Source organism: Malaclemys terrapin, chromosome 11, assembly GCF_027887155.1.
Source record: "Malaclemys terrapin pileata isolate rMalTer1 chromosome 11, rMalTer1.hap1, whole genome shotgun sequence".
Classification (NCBI taxonomy): domain Eukaryota; kingdom Metazoa; phylum Chordata; order Testudines; family Emydidae; genus Malaclemys; species Malaclemys terrapin.
This window is the reverse complement of record NC_071515.1, coordinates 2944144-2965597: the sequence shown is the minus strand read 5'-3', so window position 1 is coordinate 2965597 and position 21454 is coordinate 2944144. Positions and strand designations below refer to the sequence as shown.

At 49.8% G+C, this 21454-nt stretch overlaps 1 protein-coding gene across 1 annotated transcript in view; it reads left to right on the top strand.

Annotated features, from left to right (window-relative positions):
- Nucleotides 1-18128, top strand: part of COL6A1 (collagen type VI alpha 1 chain) — a 68315-nt gene extending 50187 nt beyond the window's left edge. The window contains exons 23-35 of the mRNA XM_054043467.1: nt 63-113; nt 209-244; nt 814-876; nt 3510-3575; nt 5717-5752; nt 6209-6245; nt 8169-8177; nt 9130-9263; nt 11731-11840; nt 12746-12932; nt 13374-13548; nt 15157-15186; nt 16134-18128. Coding sequence (XP_053899442.1) covers nt 63-113; nt 209-244; nt 814-876; nt 3510-3575; nt 5717-5752; nt 6209-6245; nt 8169-8177; nt 9130-9263; nt 11731-11840; nt 12746-12932; nt 13374-13548; nt 15157-15186; nt 16134-16747 — 1548 coding nt within the window. The 3' untranslated portion in view covers nt 16748-18128. The remainder of the gene's footprint in view (nt 1-62; nt 114-208; nt 245-813; nt 877-3509; nt 3576-5716; nt 5753-6208; nt 6246-8168; nt 8178-9129; nt 9264-11730; nt 11841-12745; nt 12933-13373; nt 13549-15156; nt 15187-16133) is intronic.
- The last annotated feature ends 3326 nt before the right edge of the window (nt 18129-21454 follow it).

Here is a 21454-nt window from a genome sequence, read left to right as displayed (position 1 = left end):
GCAGATAAGTGAATTAATTGGTTTGGTTTTGACGCCTCACTTATTTTTGCTCTTCCCACTAGGGAGCGGATGGCATTCCAGGAAATGGCACAAATGGTCCTCCGGGCTGCCCAGTGAGTCTTATTTGTTATACAGAAAATTGTTACACAATAATTTAACAGTATTTCTATTCCTCTGATTTAACATGCTCTTTTCCCTTCCCTCTCAGGGCAATCCAGGCAACAGAGCAGATCCTGGTCCTAAAGTAAGTCTGCCTCCATCTCCCCTACAGGGTTATATAATACAAAACTCCCTGAGCAATGCATCCTGGTTATGGCCCCTAGCATTGTTCACAAGTGGGCAGTTGGCTCCAGAGCCTGTTGGCTGACCGTGCTCTGAAAGGGGCTTCCAAACGCTGGCTGGCCAGCCCTGCTCATCCCGAAGTCCATGTTTCCAAAAGGTTGGGATGTCCCCTGTCACCCCCGGACCTGTGCTGTGTGGGCATCTTTAGCTATAGATATGCGTTGTATGGGTTTCCCTTTCTGGTGCAACTCATAATAACATGGAGGGGGTCGCAAAAACTGATGGAACCGCTGGTACGTGTTACAAGATTACCTCCATATGTGCTGTATGGTAACGTATGCCAAGAAAGAAGGTCTCCATCTCGATGACACACGTTTATTGTAACTCAGCATCAAGGAATAAAGACCAGCTGTGACTCCTCAGAGATGTCTGCTCTGGTAGCATGTTCTCACACTCACTGTAGGCTAGGGAGGTCGCTTGTTATCTAATGCCTGACTTTTAATTCACAGTGTTATTGGTGTCATTTTTCAGGGCTCGAAAGGCTATCCTGGTCCCAAGGGCGATGTTGGAGAAGTAGGAGACCCTGGGGAAGATGTGAGTGCAGAAGGAGGCTGAGCTCTCTCTTTTTTTTAAAGCTGAATCGTTTCCACCAGGCAGAGGACTACAAAGGTTTTGCTCCGATTCTAAGCTATTGGTGCAGCCTACTGCACCGCTGTAAAGCTTCCCAGTCTGAGGAGCGCATTTCGCCCCTGTGTAAATGTCCTGTTAAAGGGTTTATGGGGGAGGATGGCAGGGAGGTAATAGTTCCAGATCTGGTTCATTTGTTTTCCATACGAGCAACACTGTAAATGCAGCCTGGAGCCCTGGTGTCAGGCATTCCTCTTTAGTTCGCTTCCCTGGAGCAAAGGACAGATAACAAGGGGCTCTGGAGCTGATGCCAATGGTGTGGATGGAGGACAAGCTTGGCTAGCCATACACCGAGTGCCCTGTGACCCAGAAGCAGGTAGAGTCCTGCTCTCTGTGCTGGGCAGTGGCTGGGAACATTGCCGTGTGGTCTAAGTCCTCAGGTGCCCCAGTGCAAGTGGACCTTTTCCAAGCACTTGTGAGTGGAGAACCGTGAAGCAGTACGAACCCCTCATAACCTGCAGCTGCTGCCTGTCTAGCCATTCGTAGCAAAGCCGTTACCCGTATCCTAGCTAGAACATCCCCAGGAAAGTTCATCAGGTGGAGATAAGCTTCTTCCATGGCCCATTGTGTTTGCTGATGCGCCATCAATGTGAATAGGCCAGTTGTTCTGAGCCAGGAGTACATGTACCCCTGAGGATACACAGAGATATTCTAGGGAGTACATCAGCTCATCTAGATATTTCCCTAGTATTACAACAGGCTCCATGAAAAGCACTAACGCAGTCAGTACAAACTCAAATTTCATACAATGACTTGTTTATACTGCTCTACATCCACTATACACTGAAAGGTAAGTACAGTATTTATAGTCCAATGATTTGTTTTATAATTATATGGTAAAAATGGGAGCGTAGCAATTGTTCAGTAATAGTGTGGCTGTGACACTTCGGTATTTTTATGTCTGATTTTATAAGCAGGTTGTTTTTAAGTGACATGAAACCGGGCGGTTCCCAGGACAAATCAGACTCCTGAAAGGGGTACAGTCCTCTGGAAAGGTTGAGAGCCAGGGGTCAATGTGAGGAGCTGAAGGTAGCTATCCCTTGGGCTGCTAGACTAACTATCAGCAGCCCCAGCAGAAAGTGAAATTCAACCCACCAGGAGCAAGCGGGACATGGCAGGGGTGTTTATGGATTTAGAGGCCAGTGAGAAGGTTGGTTTGTGACAATCTCCACACGCCCGGTCAGCACAATCTGGGGCCCTTTGGCAGCTCGTCTCGGAATCCCCGAGCCAGAGATTAGAAAGCACTGGCGGTGAAAGCACTAACGCTGGCTGCGTGCCGGCAGGGTGCTCGGCCCAGGAGCTCAGCGACAGCTAGGCAGCCCCTCTCCCAAGGGCCCCCTTCGCGCCCAGCCGTGGGCAGGACAGAGAAAGCAGATCGTGCTTCAGATGCATTTGCTTTTCCCCCATGGAGCCTGTTTTCCGTCTCTAAGGACAAGCTTCAGATGGCAGCCTGGCCAGAAAGAAAATGTCCAGGCTGAGAGAGCAGAGCCTTCACCCTGGCTGTGGCCACTAGTTCTATGCGGGTGTTTAAGAGGAACCCCTCCAAGGCCCAGACGACATGTGCAAATCATTTCAAAATACACACACAGTTCCGTCTGGCCTGCTGGCCGCATCGGACTTGCCAGATTTACTAGGAGACCTCCTACAGCCAGGACTGGTGTCTCCCATGGATCTGCCCTCTCGGGACTTGTTTTTCACTGTGGAAGTTATCAAGTAGCTTTAATCCTATTGCCATGGGCCTTTGGTGCTACATCTCTCATGAATCCATAACTCTGCCATTTCCAATTGCACTGGGCTAAACATTGGTGAGGATTGGTGCCGCTGCTGTCAGTCAGACTGATGTGGGGGCAATGTGCTTTTGCAAATTTGACTTCAACAGTTTGGTTGATCAAGTGTAGTCCGAGGTTATGCTGCGAAAGCTGAGGAGCCAGTCCTGCCCCCCTTCCTCATTCAAGTAACCTCGCTGTCTTCACTGGGGCTACTCGCACCAGGGTTACTTGTGGCACCAAGAGATATAGGCACTGGCCCTGATTTGTTCATGCTCCTGTTGGTATAACTTGAACTTTGCCATGTTGGTGTTAGTCTGTTCCACATTTTATAGCAGCACAATAGTTACTGACAGGGACACAACTTGTGTCACCCATGTGCTTAAATCTACTAGTGTCAGTGCTCTCCAGTGCCAGTAAAGAAGGCGTCCTGTAGGTAAAATGCTGGCCTTCTTTGGAAATGGGCTCCAGCAGCCATAGTTTGGCCATTGGTTTAAAAAAAACACTCTAGACTCAGAGCTTTTGCAGTGATCTTTCAAAGGTTTTGGTGTATTTCTTAGTTGGCAACAGAACTCACATATCATTTAATTGAAATCATAATGCTGCATATCTGAAAGTGGAAAGTACTCTATAAAATACTAAGAGCATGGGTGATGTGTGGGGCCAAAGTCGGGCATAGCTCCCGAAGTCCAGCAAATGATCCCTGTAATCCAGCAGAGCTGACAATGCCCCTGCAGTCCGGTCCCTCGGTAATGGCATTTTCTTTTCTTCCAGAATCGCGTCCCAGGTCCCTCAGGTCCTAAAGGGTCCAAGGGTTACCGAGGCCCCGAAGGCCCCCCGGTAAGTAACCCAGCAGACTGGAGGGGACAGAGCACCGAGGAGCTAGGGCCACTGGGCGCTTTCTGATCTGCTCTTCTGACCCGCTTGTGGTGAACTGCAGGCCAGTTTGACAGAGATTGTTGTGTCCGGTTTTGATCCCGGTTGTCAGCTCCTGAAGCCCTGGGCAGTGACAGAGCTCTAGGAACTCTATAACAGACATTCGAAGCGGCGCTGGGTGTCGGTCCCACAGGAAATTCCAATATTTCCACAATTGTTTGCGTCCCAAATTGTGACGAAATATTGAAATATCAACATTTTTCACAAAACAAACTATTCTGAAAATTTTTGATTCAGAACTGTCTAAACATTTCTTTCCAGGATTGTCGATCAAAACAAACCATTGACACATTCCCAACATAGAAACATTTTGTTTCAGTTTGCAAACTGACTAGAAATACTTCAGTGCAACATTAAGCCAAGTTTCACCATTTTTGCGCATTGCCTCATGTGAATTGTCGTTTGGGAGCCTGATGCCTCCATTATCCCCTATGGGCCATTCCCCTGTTGCACTGCAGCTCCCATGATGCACCGACAGTCATGTGACTCCAATGATCTACCACACAGTTTAGTCAGTGGAGAGTCTGCATTGCCTCGTAAGAGCTGTGCTCCTGCGAGCCCCACCCTTAGGAGAGAATAGGGGCTCGAAATACAACTCCCAGGAGGCAATACACCACAATAAGGAATGTAGTTTAATGTTGAACGGACTCAAAATGAAATGCTTTGGGTCAGGTCAGCAAAATGAAATGTTCAATTTGGGTCGAACCTATCAGAAACAAAATAGTTTGTTCCATTACTTGCAACAGAAAATCAGTGGTTTTTGGCAAAGTTGAAATTTTCTCCTAGAACATTTCAGTGAAGCAGAAACTACATTTTCCCTCAGAGAAAACCATCCCAGTGGAAAATTCCCACCCAGCATTAACTGTACGTTGTGCATGAATTCTACCATGTTGCTGCAGCGAGAGCTCACAGCTGGACCACTGTGATACCTCACATGCCCAAACACATCCAGTTCAGTTTTCCACTCCTCATGTGCCTATGGCAACCTCACACTGACTCTGATGGGTAAAATAAAGGTCTCCTTTTTCTCTGGGCAAGCAAATTCTCTACTGAAGAGGAGAATTCAGATGGAGGCCAGTGAAAATGGACTATAGACCATTGCCTGAATTAGCCAATGCTGTAATGCAGACCATGCCTTCACTAGGGCATCTGAACCCAGCTGATAAATACAGCCTGGGGGAGGGTGACAGGAGCCGAGGGCCCGAGTCCGCACTGCCCTGCCCTCCTGGGAAAATGAGCAAAACTCTCCCAAAGCTGAATGCTGGTGTTTGTGGCCCCGGCGCCCATGGAGCCCCAGCACTGATGGGGCCCAGAGGTGGGTTTTTATAGTGAGATAACAAATGCCTCGAATGTCCTCTCGCTGCCAGGTCCTGAGTGGAGCCCGGGCTCTTGCAGTGCGGCCCGTAAGGTGGCATGGGGAGGTCAGCACTGTACCCCCACATGGGGCTGATATGCACAGCCTTGTCTCTCCTGTGTTTGTACAACAGGAGAGCTCATTCCCATTGGTGTTCCCACAGGAGCCCAGCCGCGGGGCAGGGCAGGCTAGCCAGTGACCTGCCCCGGGGTAGCGGGAGGGGCTGCTGCACAGCGGTCAGGCTCTGGCCACTGGCAGAGTGGTACCACCAGACTCGGAAGCATGCCCAGCCCTAGCTGGCCACTGGCTCTGATGTCAGGGGGAGAGAGAGGGTGCCATGGCTCTGACAGAGATGGAGGGGACAGTCCCTCCCCCGCAGAAACGCCACTATTTTTAGCAGTGCGTTTCTGGCCTCGTCTGGCCAACGTGGATAAGGCCGGTGCATGGAAGCTGGGAGCTGCCACATTACGCAGCTGGAGAGGTTTGGGAAAGTGCTTCTGATGATTTACCTTATGGCTTGGCTGCATGGGCCTGCTCAGACAGGCAGATGGACCTGCTCAAAGCTCAGCTCCAGCGCCTGAGTCTACTTTTCCAGACTCTGCTCTGTGTTGTTTAACAGCAGACAGTCCGGAGATAACTGCAGACAGCTCGGCTCCTCTCTTACCCATCTTTTCACTGCTTTGTTTGACAGGGACCTCCCGGATCCCCAGGGCCTCCAGGACCAGATGTGAGTGACACCGATTGCGTGCACCGCTTGCTTTCAGCTGCCCTGTGCTAGGGCTTGAGGGGAACCATATGCCTTTAGCAGGTTCTTAGACAGCAGCATGTGCAGGGCAAGTCCCCAGTAGGGTGGTATAAACTCCAGGACGTAGCCAGAAGGAGGCCAAACCCAGTTGTGTCTTCCTCCCTGCATGCCCTCCCAGTGATTCCAATCGGTCTTTTCTACCAGTCTGAAGCCCTGTGTTTTGTTGGGACCCAGCCGTTCACGTAGCTGTAAGGGCCTGGGTTTCCTCCCACTGAGGAGGACACAACAAGCATATGCCTCACCCCCTAGTATCAATATGGGTTCCATGACATATGCCCAAAGTAATAGAACTGGCAGCCTTTGACTGCGATTTCACAGAGATTAATGAATTTTTAGTACTAATGAAGCCCTTCAGCGTTTCTTTTCCTTTCTTTTCAGGAATGTGAAATTTTAGACATCATAATGAAAATGTGCTGTGAGTATCCCCCTCCTGGTTGGTCTGGGAAGGCAGGCAGCCTGCCAAGCCAGCTAGCCACCTGCAAGCCCTTGATCTGGGACTGGCTACTGGGTAGTGACCTGCCAGACACGCTCATGCGACGGCCGGTGTTGCTGCAGGGAAACCCCTGTGGAAAAAGAGAAACTTTTTACACAGATTCTTGCCTGAGATTTTTTTCCCAGGTGAAAACCTGAGCAAAGCCCAGGGAAGCGTGGCGCGTGCCCTGCTCCTGAGGGGCTGTGCTGCCCCATGAGGCCATGCTGCCCACCCCAGTGCACTGCAGAGCACAGCTCTGTTCCCCTGGGGTTGAAGGGAGCATGGGACCAGTGTGTCTGTCTCTGGGTGGACCCTGCAGTTCAGAAGCCCTTCCCTGAGTAGGGGCAATGGCTGCAGAAACTCTGACAGTCCGTGTGCTGCAACAGTAGAGCCCAAAGCCCATTTACTCAGCGCATTTCAGCTCGGAACCTCTCCTATGCCCAAAGCAGACTGAGAACTACTCCAGGATGGCAGGTCAGCCATCCTGGTGTGCCAGCCAGTCCCCTGGCAGCACTGGGGTGTGAGGGCCCTGTTTTCAGTCCCTCATCTTCCACTCATCAGGGGCGGAGTGAAATGGCACGGGTGGAAAATCGAGGCATCACTACCTTGTCAAGGAGTCACCCACAGTGATATCAACTTCTGCCACTTTTCATCCACAATGAACCATGGGACTAGTCACTGCAGAAGGGTCAGAGATGGGGAAGCAGGCACCATTCCCATCCAACTGACTGAGGGTTTGGCAACTCAGTCCTCTGGGGGTCTAACACTATCTGCAGCTGGGAGAGCATCTGAAAATACAGGCCCTCCATAAGGCAAGCCCTGTGCCACCCAGACTGTCAGGGCTTGATTTTTAATGCCTCGTGTGCAAAGGCATGTGTAATTTACACATACCACTTTTGCAACTGCGTGTGCAAATCAGGTAGTTGGTGGTGCATGTGCAAACACTGAATTTGTGCGTGCTCCTAGTAACTGCACATACAAATGATGTGCACATCTCTGCATGTATTTTTGAATGCAGTCTTGCATCTGACTTTGAAAATCAAGCCCTTAATATTTTTCATTAAAAAAAGGAATTGAATGTCTCTTACTGTGACCACCGGGGAGTATGATGCTGTTTGCCCTGCATGCAGTGCTCATTTACCTGGCCAGCCGGGGAGCTGAGTTTGCACTCTGCACTCTGACTGACAATTACGTAATCTGTCTGGGTTTGTCCTTTATTTATGTTGTTTAAAGTAATAAATCACTGTATCTAGGAAAGGAACTTGGCCAAATAAATAGTTTCAAACCTTCTAATACCTAATGCATCCAACCCTGCAGAATGTGATAAGAGACGCTATCGACAGTGTTTGGGCAAGTTTTCAGTGCATGGTGACTGCATGGGGTTTTTAAATTTGAACTAACATTTCCCAGCCCGTATTTAGCACAGGTAAGCAGCATTCCTTGTACACAGTCTATTCTAAAACTTCCTCTTCTGTTTAGAAAATGATTGGCCAGTCCACCAAATCACAGACATGTGTTTGGATACTTCCTGAAAGATTCTGTTTGGGTATCATCTGGTAGTAATATATTCTCCACACACATTCCCTGAGGCTCCTCCATCTTTTCATTGAAACCCCTCTTGTCTAGCTGGTGCTGAGGTCTGATGCTGAACGTGTGCATTCTGAACCTAGGAGATGTTTTTAAATGTACCACATGTGTGGGAAGCCTCTGTGAATGGAGACATTGTAATTGAGCGGTGTCCTTGTGTACATCACTCATGCTGTAATATTTCATGGCAGCTCTTGCAGTTGTACTGCCTGAGTTACTGGGTGGAAGAACATTCAGTTCACTCTGTTTTAACGTTCTCTCTCTCTCCCTTTCTTCCAGCTTGCTGTGGTGAGTGTCACTTTACAAACTCTTTGGGAATGTTTCCTGGTTCTTTTGCTCGTTTCCATCCCACCTCCTTCCTGCTCCAGTACCCAAAGCCACAGTAACTAGCCAGGCAATTCCATCTGGTCGTGTCGAAAGAGCTCAGAGAACACAGCCTCAGAACCAAGCAGGAATTGTAGCAGGGAAAACTTGAGGGCCTCCGGCACTCGCAGTAAGGAGGCCAGAGTGCGTCTGGCTGTATCTCTAGAAGATAACTGTCCAGATGACCCATGGCCAGCAATGCTCTGGGAGATGTTTTCCCACCATTTCTGTACTGAAAGAGACAGCAGTTCTGCACATGTTGTAAATCCAGATCTGCTGCCCCCTCCTGTCCCGTCCCCTCCCTTCCCTAGGATGAGGGAGTGGCCATTTCACATCCCTTTACAATGTCTTGATGGAGTGGTTTAGGAACCCAAAGACACTAGGGGTGTAGGGGTGGCTGAGGAAAATTGTTTTCCAGCGGTGGAGCTCCCCCATCAAACCCAGATGGCCCAGTCAATCTGTAGCCGAAACTGGGGCTTGGAGGAGGGCTAGCAGAATCAGACTCACCCACAACCTACAACTCTGTCTCTTCTGAGCTAAGTAGCTGGAAGAAATGAGAATTGTAAGGGACCTGGTTCGTGCAGTTTGAGCTCTTTGAAATGTTGCCTGTGTGTTTAATAAGCTGGGTAGAGCATTTAAAGGTCAGGAGAGGCCGTGGGGAAATCAAAAGGAATAACTAGCTAACTAAATCTCCAATCCTACATGTGGTGATTTTGCTGCTTGCTTTTGGGCTACATCTACTCTGTTAGCAAAGCGAGTGCGTCACTATGGACTGACTGCAGCTGTCACTCCACGGGCTCGTGCAAGCGGCACTATGCTGTGGCAAAGCAGCCGGGCTGCCTAACACACGTCCCTTTGGGTCTGTGCTTTGCTGCAGAATGTAAATGCGGCCCCATCGATGTGCTCTTCGTGTTGGACAGCTCGGAGAGCATCGGCCTGCAGAACTTCAAGATTGCCAAGGATTTCATCATTCAAGTCATTAACAGGCTGAGCAAAGATGAGCGTGTGAAGGTGAGTTTTCAAGGGGACATGTAGTGTGTGCACAGCGGCAGGTACAAATCTCCCTCCCACGCAGAATGGATGGACTGAGCCACCTCACATGGGGCAGACACACACACCAGGCAAATGCTCCTCACTTGTATGCTGACAACATAAGGCTCAGTTGGTAAATAACATGTAACTACAGCGGGCTCCTGCCCAGCTGAGCAGAGCAGTGGCAGCGGAAGCTCCTAACACAACATTAGGGGGGAGGGATAGCTCAGTGGTTTGAGCATTGGCCTGCTAAACCCAGGGTTGTGAGTTCAGTCCTTGAGGGAGACACTTAGGGATCTGGGGCAAAATCAGTACTTGGTCCTGCTAGTGAAGGCAGGGGGCTGGACTCGATGACCTTTCAAGGTCCCTTCCAGTTCTAGGAGATAGGATATCTCCAAAATAACATACGAATCCTGCACTCTCCAGAACCCTTTGCCATGGGCTTGTCTTCCTTGCCTCAGAATAGCCAATTCTTAGGGGACTTGTTCTGAGGAACGGTCTCTGGGTGGCTGGATTAGATGAACGGGGGAATCCATTCCAGCTCCCTTTGAGTCTATAACGCTCCCTAGCTAATACACTTGTGGCCGAGATGCCCAAAGATGGGTTCATGCACTTAAGCTCCTAAGCCTGCATGTATACGAGCCAGGGCAGTGCCTGGGAGAGGAGCATGGGAAGAGTGCTGCTGTTCTGAAGCCACTCTCAGCCGCCACCGTGGCCTCTAGGAGATTGTGGCAGCCAAGTGGATGCAAAAACACTGTCCGAAGCTGCTCTAAGTTATGCTGGGGCCTGGCTAAGATTAAGGGAAGCACAAAGGTGGTTTATTGCCCTTCCCGGCCACCTCCATCTGTTCCTACACTGAGTCCAGCTGGAACAAAACGGAGAAGGATAGGAGGGGAGGTCCCATTGCTGAGTATAGACCTGGACTTGTAACGGCAAGCCCTCTCCTCCCCAGAAGCAGGGGATGGGCCTGGAAGTGGGCCCCTCCCTCCACTCATTCTGGGTCAGTGATGATGTGTAGGGGCTTTTTTAGCAGGCCTCAGCATCTCTAGGCACTTCAGGCACAAAATCGGGTCTTTCTGAGCTGCCTGTGGGCCCCGGGATGCATTACCCTCTCACTAACATGTGGTTGACGATGTTTGTCACAGATCCACAGGGTCTGGTCCATGCCCCAGCCTGTAACCTGTGACCTGTTTAGTGTGCCAGGCCCTAAGGACCCACACAGTTCCATGGAGCAGGCCCTGGCCTCCACAGCTCTGAAACTGGGCCTTTGGGTGCCAGCAATCCTTGTTGCTCTCCGTGGCTCCCTGCAGTGAGTCCAGCCATGCCAGAGTCCTGCCAGAGGCTTGTTTCCCACCTCCTTTGGGCACAGGGCTCCCAGGGCCTATTTGCAGTGACACCAGACAGCCCTCTCAAAACCAGGACACCATCTGTTGGGCACCTGGCTACAGAACCCAATGCTTAGCAGAGAGAAGCAAAGGTTAGACATCATCCGTACTGACTAACACCAGTGCTCCCTTGAGCCATGCAGCTGTAGGAACCATCTTGGTTTCCTTTGTCTGTCAGTTCCAGGTGAGGCCGGTGTCTCTCGGACACCCACAGCTGGCCTCTGCCAACCGACTCAGGCTTGCGGGGCTCGGGCTGCGGGGCTGTGTCACTGCTGGGTAGACTACCGGGCTTGGCTGGCGCCCAGGCTCTAGGACCCTGCAAGGTGGGAGAGTCCCAGAGCTCGGTCTCCAGCCCAATCCCGGAAGTCTACACAGTAGTGAAACCCGCAGCCCAAGCCCCACAGGCCTGAATCAGCTGGCACAGGCCAGCCGCGGGTTTTTCTTTGCGGTGTACATGTACCCTGAGAGCTCAGCTCTACACCTCTTTGTTCTCCGGACTCAGCTGAGCTGTGTTCCCATGTTCAGCTGCATCTGCAGCGAGTAGTTAATCGTCAGTCCTTGGGGTTCCCATTGTCTCTGGAGGGTTGTTGAGTCACACGTGCTAATTCCAGCCAGCCAGTCCTAGTGGCTCTGTGTCTCAAGTCCCTAGGCTGATCTCCCATGGCCTATGGAGAACACAAATTCTTTCCCCCCAATGGATGCCAAGGTAGGGGGGCCACTCACACGTCCCTGGAAAACCGGACATTCGGGGCCTTCCGGGAACAGCGTGGGCCTGCCCCTGTCCACTGGTGTGTCAGTGTTTGTACACTCACCCTGTGGGGGGGAGGGATTTTTAAGAGCCAGGGGGGGTGAGGTGGTGATCCCGTCCAATACCGGACAAAACCATGTCCTGTTTTGTCCCAGTACTGGAAGAGAAGAGGATTGTCCAGTTTAATATCGGACGAGCAGCTTCCCTGGGCCCAGGTGATAGGTACAGAGTCATGCCGATAACTCATACATACATGACAGAAAATTCCTGCCTTGGTCACAACTTCCATTCATGTCTCACCATTGCTCAACAGTTTGAACGTGGGGATTCCCGAGTGGGTGTCGTACAGTACAGCCATGACAACACCCAGGAGCTGGTGGCTATGGGCGATGCCAACATTAGCAACATCAGAGACTTGAAGGAGTAAGTCTATAGGCCTGGGAGCTGGGCTTCAGTCAGCCGCTCAGAGACCAGCGCCAGTTACTGTCCTGCACGTAGCACTGCCTGGGTCCTGCATTGCTGAGTCCTGCTGCTGTAATAAGCAGCAACACGCTAATTGCATTGTAACTGCGGGTGTGTCGCAGCCCTGTGTAGACGTACCCAGAGTCAGCAGTGGGGCTTTGGAGGGCCTGTCCCAATGTGCTGAGACGAGTGATGGTCAGCGGTGGGTGGCGTGCTATTTCCTTCGTTCGTGCACAGTCCCTAGCGACTGTATTTCTCCTTAGCTCGGCCTGACAACACACCCAATCAATCCCATCCTGCAGTGAGCTCTGAGCGGTGTCCATCTCCACAAGTGCTCAGCTCTTCGTCATATCACAAGCCATTTACAAGAGATTATGCCCTTGGCTGGCATGTATGGACTACATAGGTCTATAAAGCCCTCTCAGTGGTGCGGCTGCAAGGAGTTGTGCCAGTGGAGGCCAAACCCCCTACTTGCTCTCCCAGATTAAGTGACTGGGTGTCTAAATGCATGCAGTGGTGAGAACAGAGTGTGGGTCCCCTCCAAGGGGATGCAAGCACCTCATGTGTGCAAGTGGATTGCATCTGCCAGGTTGACTGACCAAGAACACCGCATTTGCCGGCAGACCTGTTCAACAGCAGAACAGTCCTTTCCACCTGGGAGCAGAAGTCTTTGCTTTCACTGGTGATTTAGCCATGAAATATGAAGCAGCCCGGCAAACCCCTCTTGTCCTGTAATACCAGCTCATCAGCTACAAAAGCAGGTCATTCCCAGCTGTGAACTCACCTGACTTCTGAAGTTTTAGGGGGGGAGGATTGTCTAGGACTAGGGCCTGTTAGCGCTGACCTCCCTTTGCACTTGCTTGCAGGGCCGTGAAGAATCTGAACTGGATAGCGGGTGGCACCTACACTGGGGAAGCCCTTCAGTTCACCAAGGAGAAACTGCTGGCGCGGTTTGCCTCCGACAAGAGGGTGGCCATCGTCATCACAGATGGACGGTCTGACACGCTGCGGGACCTCACCCCGCTCTCCTCGCTCTGTGAAATCAACACCCAGGTAGGTGAGCCCGGGCCTGAGGCTAGCTGGCGCTTCCTGAGAAGGGAGGTCCCTAGAAGAAGAGGGCAGCCTTGCTCTGAGCAGTAGCGACTGTCTAGGCAGACGTGGTGCAGTTGACGCCTGCGTTCCTGGTGCCAGTGCACGCTAGCTCGAACCACCACGACAGGGAGAGTTAGTGTCAGTGCAACTGATGAGCACTTATCTATTAATCATGTCTACGGGTGTGGATGTGATGTGTGTGTTGGGATCGCACCCCTCTTTCCTGCCTGTCTGCTGGTCATCTTCATTAGAAAACTCTTCATGTTCATATAGTTCATGCCACAACTGGCCCAGTGGGAGACGGAGCCTGACTGAAGGCACCTGGGCACCACCGCAGTACAGAGAGACAGAGTGACAACCAACCTGTTAAACCCCAGTAACGAATCTGTGCTTGCCCTGTAGGTTGTTTCCCTGGGCATAGGTGACATCTTCCGAGCACCCCCTAACTCGGAGCAACTCGGTGTCATTGCTTGTGAAGGCACATCCTACCGCCCGGGACTGTCTGTTCAAAGGGACAACTACGCTGAGCTGCTGGATGACACGTTCCTCCAGAACGTGACCTCATATATCTGCCGAGGTGGGTGACCATCCTCCGCTGGCGTTGCTGTGACCCAGCTGAGCCTTGCTGTGGGATGGTGCCCACATGCTGCTTACCTGTCTGTAGTGTTGCTGGAGAGCCAGAAGTGACATTGGGGGCAATACACAATGGGAGCTGGGGGGCTAATGGGAGAGGGGTGGTCACAGCCTGATTGTTTGGAGCGGTGGTGGCCCTGATCACGTCCTAGCTGATCATGTTCTCGGCTGTTACTCCGAAAGGGAGCAGCCTGTGTGCTGAAGTCAGGGGAACGGAGGTGATTCAGGAGTCTGATCAATGAGGGATTCTACCATTGTCTCGGACTTTGGGTAAATCAATAACAACAATCTTTGGATGTTTCCAAATTGCCAGCCTCTCTCCAGCCAAGGGAGGTTTTAGCAGACAGTGGCCCTCTTACAATACACGGCACGGGCAGGATGAGCACTGCAGTTAGACCCTGAGATTCAGAAGCACTTTCCAACTAGGTACCTGCCTCTTTGTGCCATCTGATGACTGTCTCATACATTCATGCACAGGGGGGCCTCAAGCTAGTCAAGGCTCTAAGCGCTACCACAGTACAAATAAGGAATCGCAGCACTGTGATTTCACCGGTAAATCCGGCAATTACCCGCCCAAGTGCTGTCGAATGTGCCTATAGTTAATTGCAGGTTTAAAAACACAGGCACAAAACTGGAGGCTGTGATAAAGTCCTCCCGGAAATCATGGTTGAAATGCCAGGGCCTTCTGGGCCTTCTGTGCTCATTTGTTGATGGGGGGTAGTCTTGGCCTACTCTAGACATCAGCTCTGCAGTCCAGGTACCCTAATATGGCTGCGGGGTTGGGATGATCCTGTAATCTCTCTGCCGCCCTGAGCCTTGGGACACCCCAGCCCCTCCTGAGACCCATTTCTAGATCTAGTGGCGAGCTCCCATCTCAAGACGAGGCCCTGCCCGCCACTCCCCCATCTGCTCTGACAATGCCCATGCCCTAGTGCTAAGCTCCGGTAGGGCTGTTTCATTGGTACTGCCACCTGGTACGTACACAGCTAGACACACGCTCGGCTTCCTCTGGGAACAGAGGGAGCTGCACCTCGCAGCGTAGCCCCTCCCTGAGTCATTCCTGGGCACCCAGCCTGTCCCCGGGGATCAGTCACTGCCACCTAGCCACGGGGACAAGCTGTGGTGTTCACTCTCCACCACCCAGACCTCCCGGATTTTACAGGGAGCAGAAGAACTGGAGCATCTAGCAGTGGTGCTGAGAGTCGCTTCCTGCATGCCCGTGAAATCCAGCACGGCACCGTGCAATCAAACGTGGGATAACTGCCCTGGTGGCCCCACTACCATCAGAGAGAGCCATCCCGGGGCATCTGGCAATAGCACTGTGACTAATGGGCATTGGGTGTGCTGCAGGGAGCCCCAGCCCTCTCCTGCGAATCTGGCTATCAATGCTGAGTACTGTGTGGAGCTCTGAGGGATGCTGTCCTGCATAGACTGAATGTTCTAATCCCGGGGTGCCATGAGGATACCATCGGCCTGGTGTCTAGACAAGAAATACCCTTCCTGAGTGAGGGGAATGATTTAAGGTGGTTTGTTTTGCTTGTTTCTCTTGCAGAGAAGAAATGTCCAGACTACAGCTGCAGAAGTGAGTATTTCCGACTCGTGAGAGGCAGCCCAGGAAGGAGGGCAGGTGGGGGCGCAGAGGTGGGGGCGTAGCACTGTGCCGAGAATCTGAGATACAGTTTCTGAGTGGACAGGACCACACAGTAGGATCTGTCTCTGAGTCCAAAAAATGAATCTAGGCTTGCCGGGCTGTACTGCTGGCCTGGGTGGAGAGCACACAGTGGTGAGGAAGAGGTAACTATAAGTCAACAGTAATAATGGAGGACTTCAACTATCCACAGACGCGCTGGACAAATGACACAGTGGAGTAAGGGCTAGAGTAGACTGAATATTTGCCTCCAGAGCAGCTAGAGCTCTGACTAGAGGGGCCATTCTTGGTTTAGTCCTAAGTGACACCCAGAAGTTGCTTCAAAAAGCAGGCATAGTTGAACCACGGAGTAATAATGACCACGGTGGAATTAAGTCTGGAATTCTTGGGGAGGGAAAGGTACCGAAATTAGCACAGTGACAGTAAACTTTAGAAAGGGGGATTTGTTTTTAATGTGGAGTTTAATCCAGAACACCCTAAAGCTAAAAGAAAGTAAAAAAATCCTTAGACTCAACATGGAGGCTGCTAGATCAAACAAATCAGAGCCCCAGAAGGCATTCACACTCCTAGACAAAAAAGGAAGCAGGAGGGCAAGGAAAACAGCCTCGTGTGTTTAAATGACAAGGGACTATAGGTTTTTCAAGCAACATACAGACCTGAGAATCAACCCGAGAGAAGCCGATAGAAAAGAGCAAGATAAAGTGTGAGATGAAACTCAGGGAAGCATAGATTGAAGAGCACAGAGGCAAAGACTCCAAATTCATTGAGACTTCAGTAGCAGGAAGCCAGAGACAACCAATGAATCCACTGGACTCTGATGGGGAAGGGGAGCAATTAAGGAAGATAAGCCATGTAATAACAAAGAAACTTTCTCTATGCAGTCAACTTCACAGGGCCAGCTGACATCACTCTCTTGGTGGACAGCTCCACCAGCGTTGGGAGACAGAACTTTGAGCTCACCAAGAAGTTTGTGAAGCGGCAGGTGGAGCGGTTCCTCACAGCGCACATGCCTTCGGAGGACTCTGTGCGCGTCTCCGTTGTCCAGTACAGCGGCAAGAACCAGCAGAGACTAGAGGCACAGTTTTTGCAGAACTACACAGTGATTGCCAAAGCGATTGATGACATGGAGTTCCTTAATGATGCCACAGATGTCAATGCCGCCCTCCGGTACGTCACCAACCTGTACCGGCAGTCTTCCCGGACCGGCGCCAACAAAAGGGTACTGATCTTATCAGATGGCAACTCTCAAGGGGTCACGAGAAATGACATAGAGAAGGCAGTGCAGGCGGCTCAGCGGGAGGGCATTACGATATACGTGCTAGCGATAGGCAGCCAAGCCCACGAGTCCAACCTCCAGGCCCTTGTTACTGGGAAGACCAAAGAGCAAAATGTGGCCTATGAGGCGAACCATCTCTTCCGAATGCCTGACTACAAGTCCCTGCTGCAAGGCGTCTTCTACCTAAAAGTCTCCAGGAAGGTCGCTACTGAGAATTGAGCGGCAGGGAGGACCTCCCGCAGCCCAGAGGACAGGCTGTGTATGCTTTGCGTCTCTTAAAAATGAAAAAGTTAGCAATATTCTTGATGAACTTGTGTTTATATATAAAGCCATAGTGCCAGTGTCTGTCTGTGCACAACCCCCTGCCCCTGCTTGGAGCTCCCTTTTCATCCCCTTGGGTCTGAGTTGCCTTCCCCACCCTCTGAGTCCCCCCAGCAGACAAGCCCAGGGGCAGCCTAGCTACTAGCCTCCAGAACACATACAGATCCCTGGGGCGAATTAGACTGATGAGACGAAGACCACTAAGAACTTGCCCGGTTTTACAAGATTGATCACACACTTTACCTACTGATTTTTGGTTTTCTTTATTCAAATTAAAGCTCTTTGCTTGCCCCGTTCTCCAGGGGCCTCACCAATGCCATATTTAAGGTTAAACTTTAAAGTGCCAACATCTCTCTGGCCAATAGACAGGTAGGATCATGGTCATGGCTGGCAGGTTTGTTTTACATCTCCTGCTCCAGTGGGGGACGAATGGGCTTTAAAACCAGCCTCAGCATCTTGGTGCCGGAGATGGGTCCAAAGTGCAAACGGCTCTCGGTGCCATGGGGTTAGACTCTGTTCAGCACATCCATATCTCCCAGGGGCAGTAGTGGAGGTGATGGAGCACAGCGCAGCACTGACTGGCCCCCATCCACCCGCATCCATATCTCCCAGGGCAGTAGTGGAGGTGATGGAGCACAGCGCAGCACTGACTGGCCCCCATCCACCCCCATCCATATCAAGGGGATTCGACGGGGCATAAATCCAATCACATTGGACCTATTGACTTAAAAAGAGTTGGAGAATAGCCAGAGGGGGAAACAGTGGAAGAACAAGGTAATGGTGCTCCTGTGCTACCTAATGTCATTCCCATGTAACAAAGCTGTAAATCCCATCAGTGATCTTATGATCTGTTATGTTCCAAAGTATCCTTTCGAAAATCTGTCAAGGCACATTGTAGTATATACTGATGCAGAATCCAGTGATGTCAATGGAAAGATTCCCATTAGCTTCAGTGGGTTTGGGATCAGGCCCTATAAGATATGATAACAAGCTAAGGTGCTATCCCTACCTGGGTGATGTCTGCCCTATATGTTTACACGGTAATTGCCAAGACCACGCTAAAGATGTGGATTGGCTTGGAGAAGTTTCATTCAGTGTTCCCAGTGGTGCTCTTGCTATGAAATCATGTGTTTCGAAAAGAAATGCCGTTGATGACGTCAATGTTGCAGTCTATTTTACTCTGTAACCAAGATCCATTTTACCAGTTAGTTTTATTTTATGCCTGTTTTACTGAAATGTCTCCACGTCAAGAGTTTGTCCAAATAAATGGTTTTCCACAGTCCTGTTGGCAGGCTGTCTGTGTGTAAATGTAACCCAGGGAGATGGACTTAGCTTGGTGATTTCATACCTTGTGGAAGGAGCCACTACATGGAAAGTGTGGCTAACTCTCAGTACATCCTGCAAGAGCCTGTGGTGATCTGTGAGTCTCTACAGAGCTGCATGGGAACTCTGCATATGAATACAAGGGAAGGGAACCAGTGTTTATAGCTCACAGAAATGGTCTCTTGGATTTCCTGATTTCAGAAATGTTCCCAGTTCCATGTCCCAGGGATCTATTGGTCAATGTATTTCTTGCACACACAAATATTACACTGAAAGAACGTTAAGACTGCAAAGTCGAGCACTGAGGAAATGCCAGAATTAAGGTCCATCCATGCAACTTAAATTTGACCCCCTTTTGTGTATGCACTCTGATGCAGTCTTTGCTTCCAGTCACACACTATTTCTCCACAGGCTCCCTGCCTCATTCAGGGCACAGGAGGGACAGTGCTCATTGTGTGAGCCGCTGTTCAATATTTTGTTTTCTCACTGTTCAGTAAGTGCCCCCAGATCTTATTTACTGCTCCCTATTCAAACCCTGCTCCAGAGACAGAATTAATAATGACCCCCGGAGCTTTTCTCATCGCGGCAGTGTCTGAGTGCTTCACAAACAGTAAGGAATTTAGCTCTCCTGTGAAGTGAGTGGATATTAGCCCCATTTTACAGATGGAGAACTGAAGCACAGAGAGATTAAGGTCATAAGCGTCCACTAGTGTGCAGTGCCCAACTTGAGGTGACCTGGGCCTTGTGGAAACAGTGGGAAAGATTTGAGAGAAGAGGCTACAACACAAAAGCTTTCAAAGAGGCCAGAAGGGACCATTGTGACCATCTAATCTGACGTCGTGTACAGCACAGGCCAGAGACCTGCCCCACAATCATTGCTAGAGCGGAGCTCTTAGAAAAAAAAAATCCAACCTTGATTTTAAAATGGTTAGTGATGGAGAATCCACCACAACCCTTGGTAAATCGTTCCAATGGCTAATTACTCTCCCTGTTAAAAATGTACACCTTATTTCCGATCTGAATTTGTCTAGCTTCATCTTCCAACCGTGGGATCATTTTATACTTTTCTCTACTAGATTGAAGAGCCCACTTATTTCGTCACGTTCAGCTGATTATCCACGACAACATGCCTCACCCCAAATCTTTTTCAGAGTCACTACTTCCCAGGATACTGTCCCTCATCCTGGAAGTATGGCCGACATTCTTTGTTCCCAGAAGTATACATTTACATTTTGCCATATTAAAGCACATATTGTTTGCTTACGGACAGTTTATCAAGCAATTCAGAGTGATTGGAATCAGCAACCCTCCATTATTTACCACACCCCCAATTCTTGTGTCATCGGAAAACTTTCTCAGGCATGATTTTATGTTTCTTTCAGGTCATTGATAAAGATGTTAAATAGTGGAGGGCAAGAACCGATCCCTGTGGGGTCCCACTGGAAACAGACCTGCTTGATGACGATTCCCCATATACAGTTACATTTTGAGAGCTTTTTAATCCAATTACTGTGTGCCATGTTCATTTTACATCATTCTAGTTTTTTACTAAAAATATCATATAGTACCATGTCCAATGCCATACAGAAGTCTATTCAGTCATCACTATTACCTTTATCAACCAAACTTGCAATCTCATCAAAAAAGCTATCAAGTTAGTTTGACAGAATCGATTTTCCATAACCCCATGTTGAATTGAGTCCCATGTCAGCCATTCCAGTGTCGTGCCTGTGATTGATGTCAGGCTGTCAGCCCATAATTATTCATGTCATTCCAGTTACCCTTGTTAAAAATTGGCATATTAGTTTTCCTCCATTCTTCAGGAACTTTCCCAGTGCTCCAAGACTTACCGAAAATCAACACTAATGGTCCAGTGAGCTCCTCAGCCAACTTTTTTAAAACTCTTGGAGGCAAGTTATCTGGATCTGCTGATTTGAAAATGTCTGACTTTAGTAGCTTCTGTTTAGCATTCTCCAGAGATACTAGTGGAATTGAAGGAATGTTATCACCATATGATGAGACTATCATAGAATCATAGAATCTCAGGGTTGGAAGAGACCTCAGGGGGTCATCTAGTCCAATCCCCTGCTCAAAGCAGGACCAACACCAACTAAATCATCCCAGCCAAGGCTTTGTCAAGCCAGGCCTTAAAAACCTCTAAGGATGGAGATTCCACCATCTCCCTAGGTAACCCATTCCAGTGCTTCACCACCCTCCTAGTGAAATAGTGTTTCCTAATATCTAACCTAGACCTCCCCCACTGCAACTTGAGACCATTGCTCCTTGTTCTGTGATCTGAACACTGAGAACAGCCTAGCTCCATCCTCTTGGGAATCCCCCTTCAGGTAATTGAAGGCTGCTATCAAATCCCCCCTCATTCTTCTCTTCTGCAGACGAAATAACCCCAGTTCCCTCAGCCTCTCCTCGTAAGTCATGTGCCCCAGCCCCCAATCATTTCCGTTGCCCTCCGCTGGGCTCTCTCCAATTTTTCCACATCCCTTCTGTAGTGGGGGGACCAAAACTGAATGCAGTACTCCAGGTGTGGCCTCATCAGTGCTGAATAGAGGGGAATAATCACTTCCCTCGATCTGCTGGCAATGCTCCTACTAATACAGCCCAATATGCCATAACTGGTTGGAAAATCGTTCCCAGAGAGTAATTATCAGTGGTTCACAGTCATGCTGGAAGGGCATAACGAGTGGGGTCCTGCAGGGATTAGTTCTGGGTCTGGTTCTGTTCAATATCTTCATCAATGATTTAGATAATGGCATAGAGAGTACACTTATAAAGCTTGTGGACGATACCAAGCTGGGAGAGGTTGCAAATGCTTTGGAGGATAGGATTAAAATTCAAAATGATCTGGACAAACTGGAGAAATTGTCTGAAGTAAATAGGGTGAAATTCAATAAGGCCAAATGCAAAGTACTCCACTTAGGAAGGAACAATCAGTTGCACACATACAAATTGGGAAATGACTGCCTAGGAAGGAGTACTGTGGAAAGGGATCTGGGGGTCATAGTGGATCACAAGCTAAATATGAGTCAACAATGTAACTCTGTTGCAAAAACAGCAAACATCATTCTGGGATGTATTAGCAGGAGTATTGTAAGCAAGACACGATAAATAATTCTTCTGCTCTACTCCGCGCTGATTAGGCCTCAACTGGAGTATTGTGTCCAGTTCTGGGCGCCACATTTCAGGAAAGATGTGGACAAATTGGAGAAAGTCCAGAGAAGAGCAACAAAAATGATTAAAGGTCTAGAAAACATGACTTATGAGGGA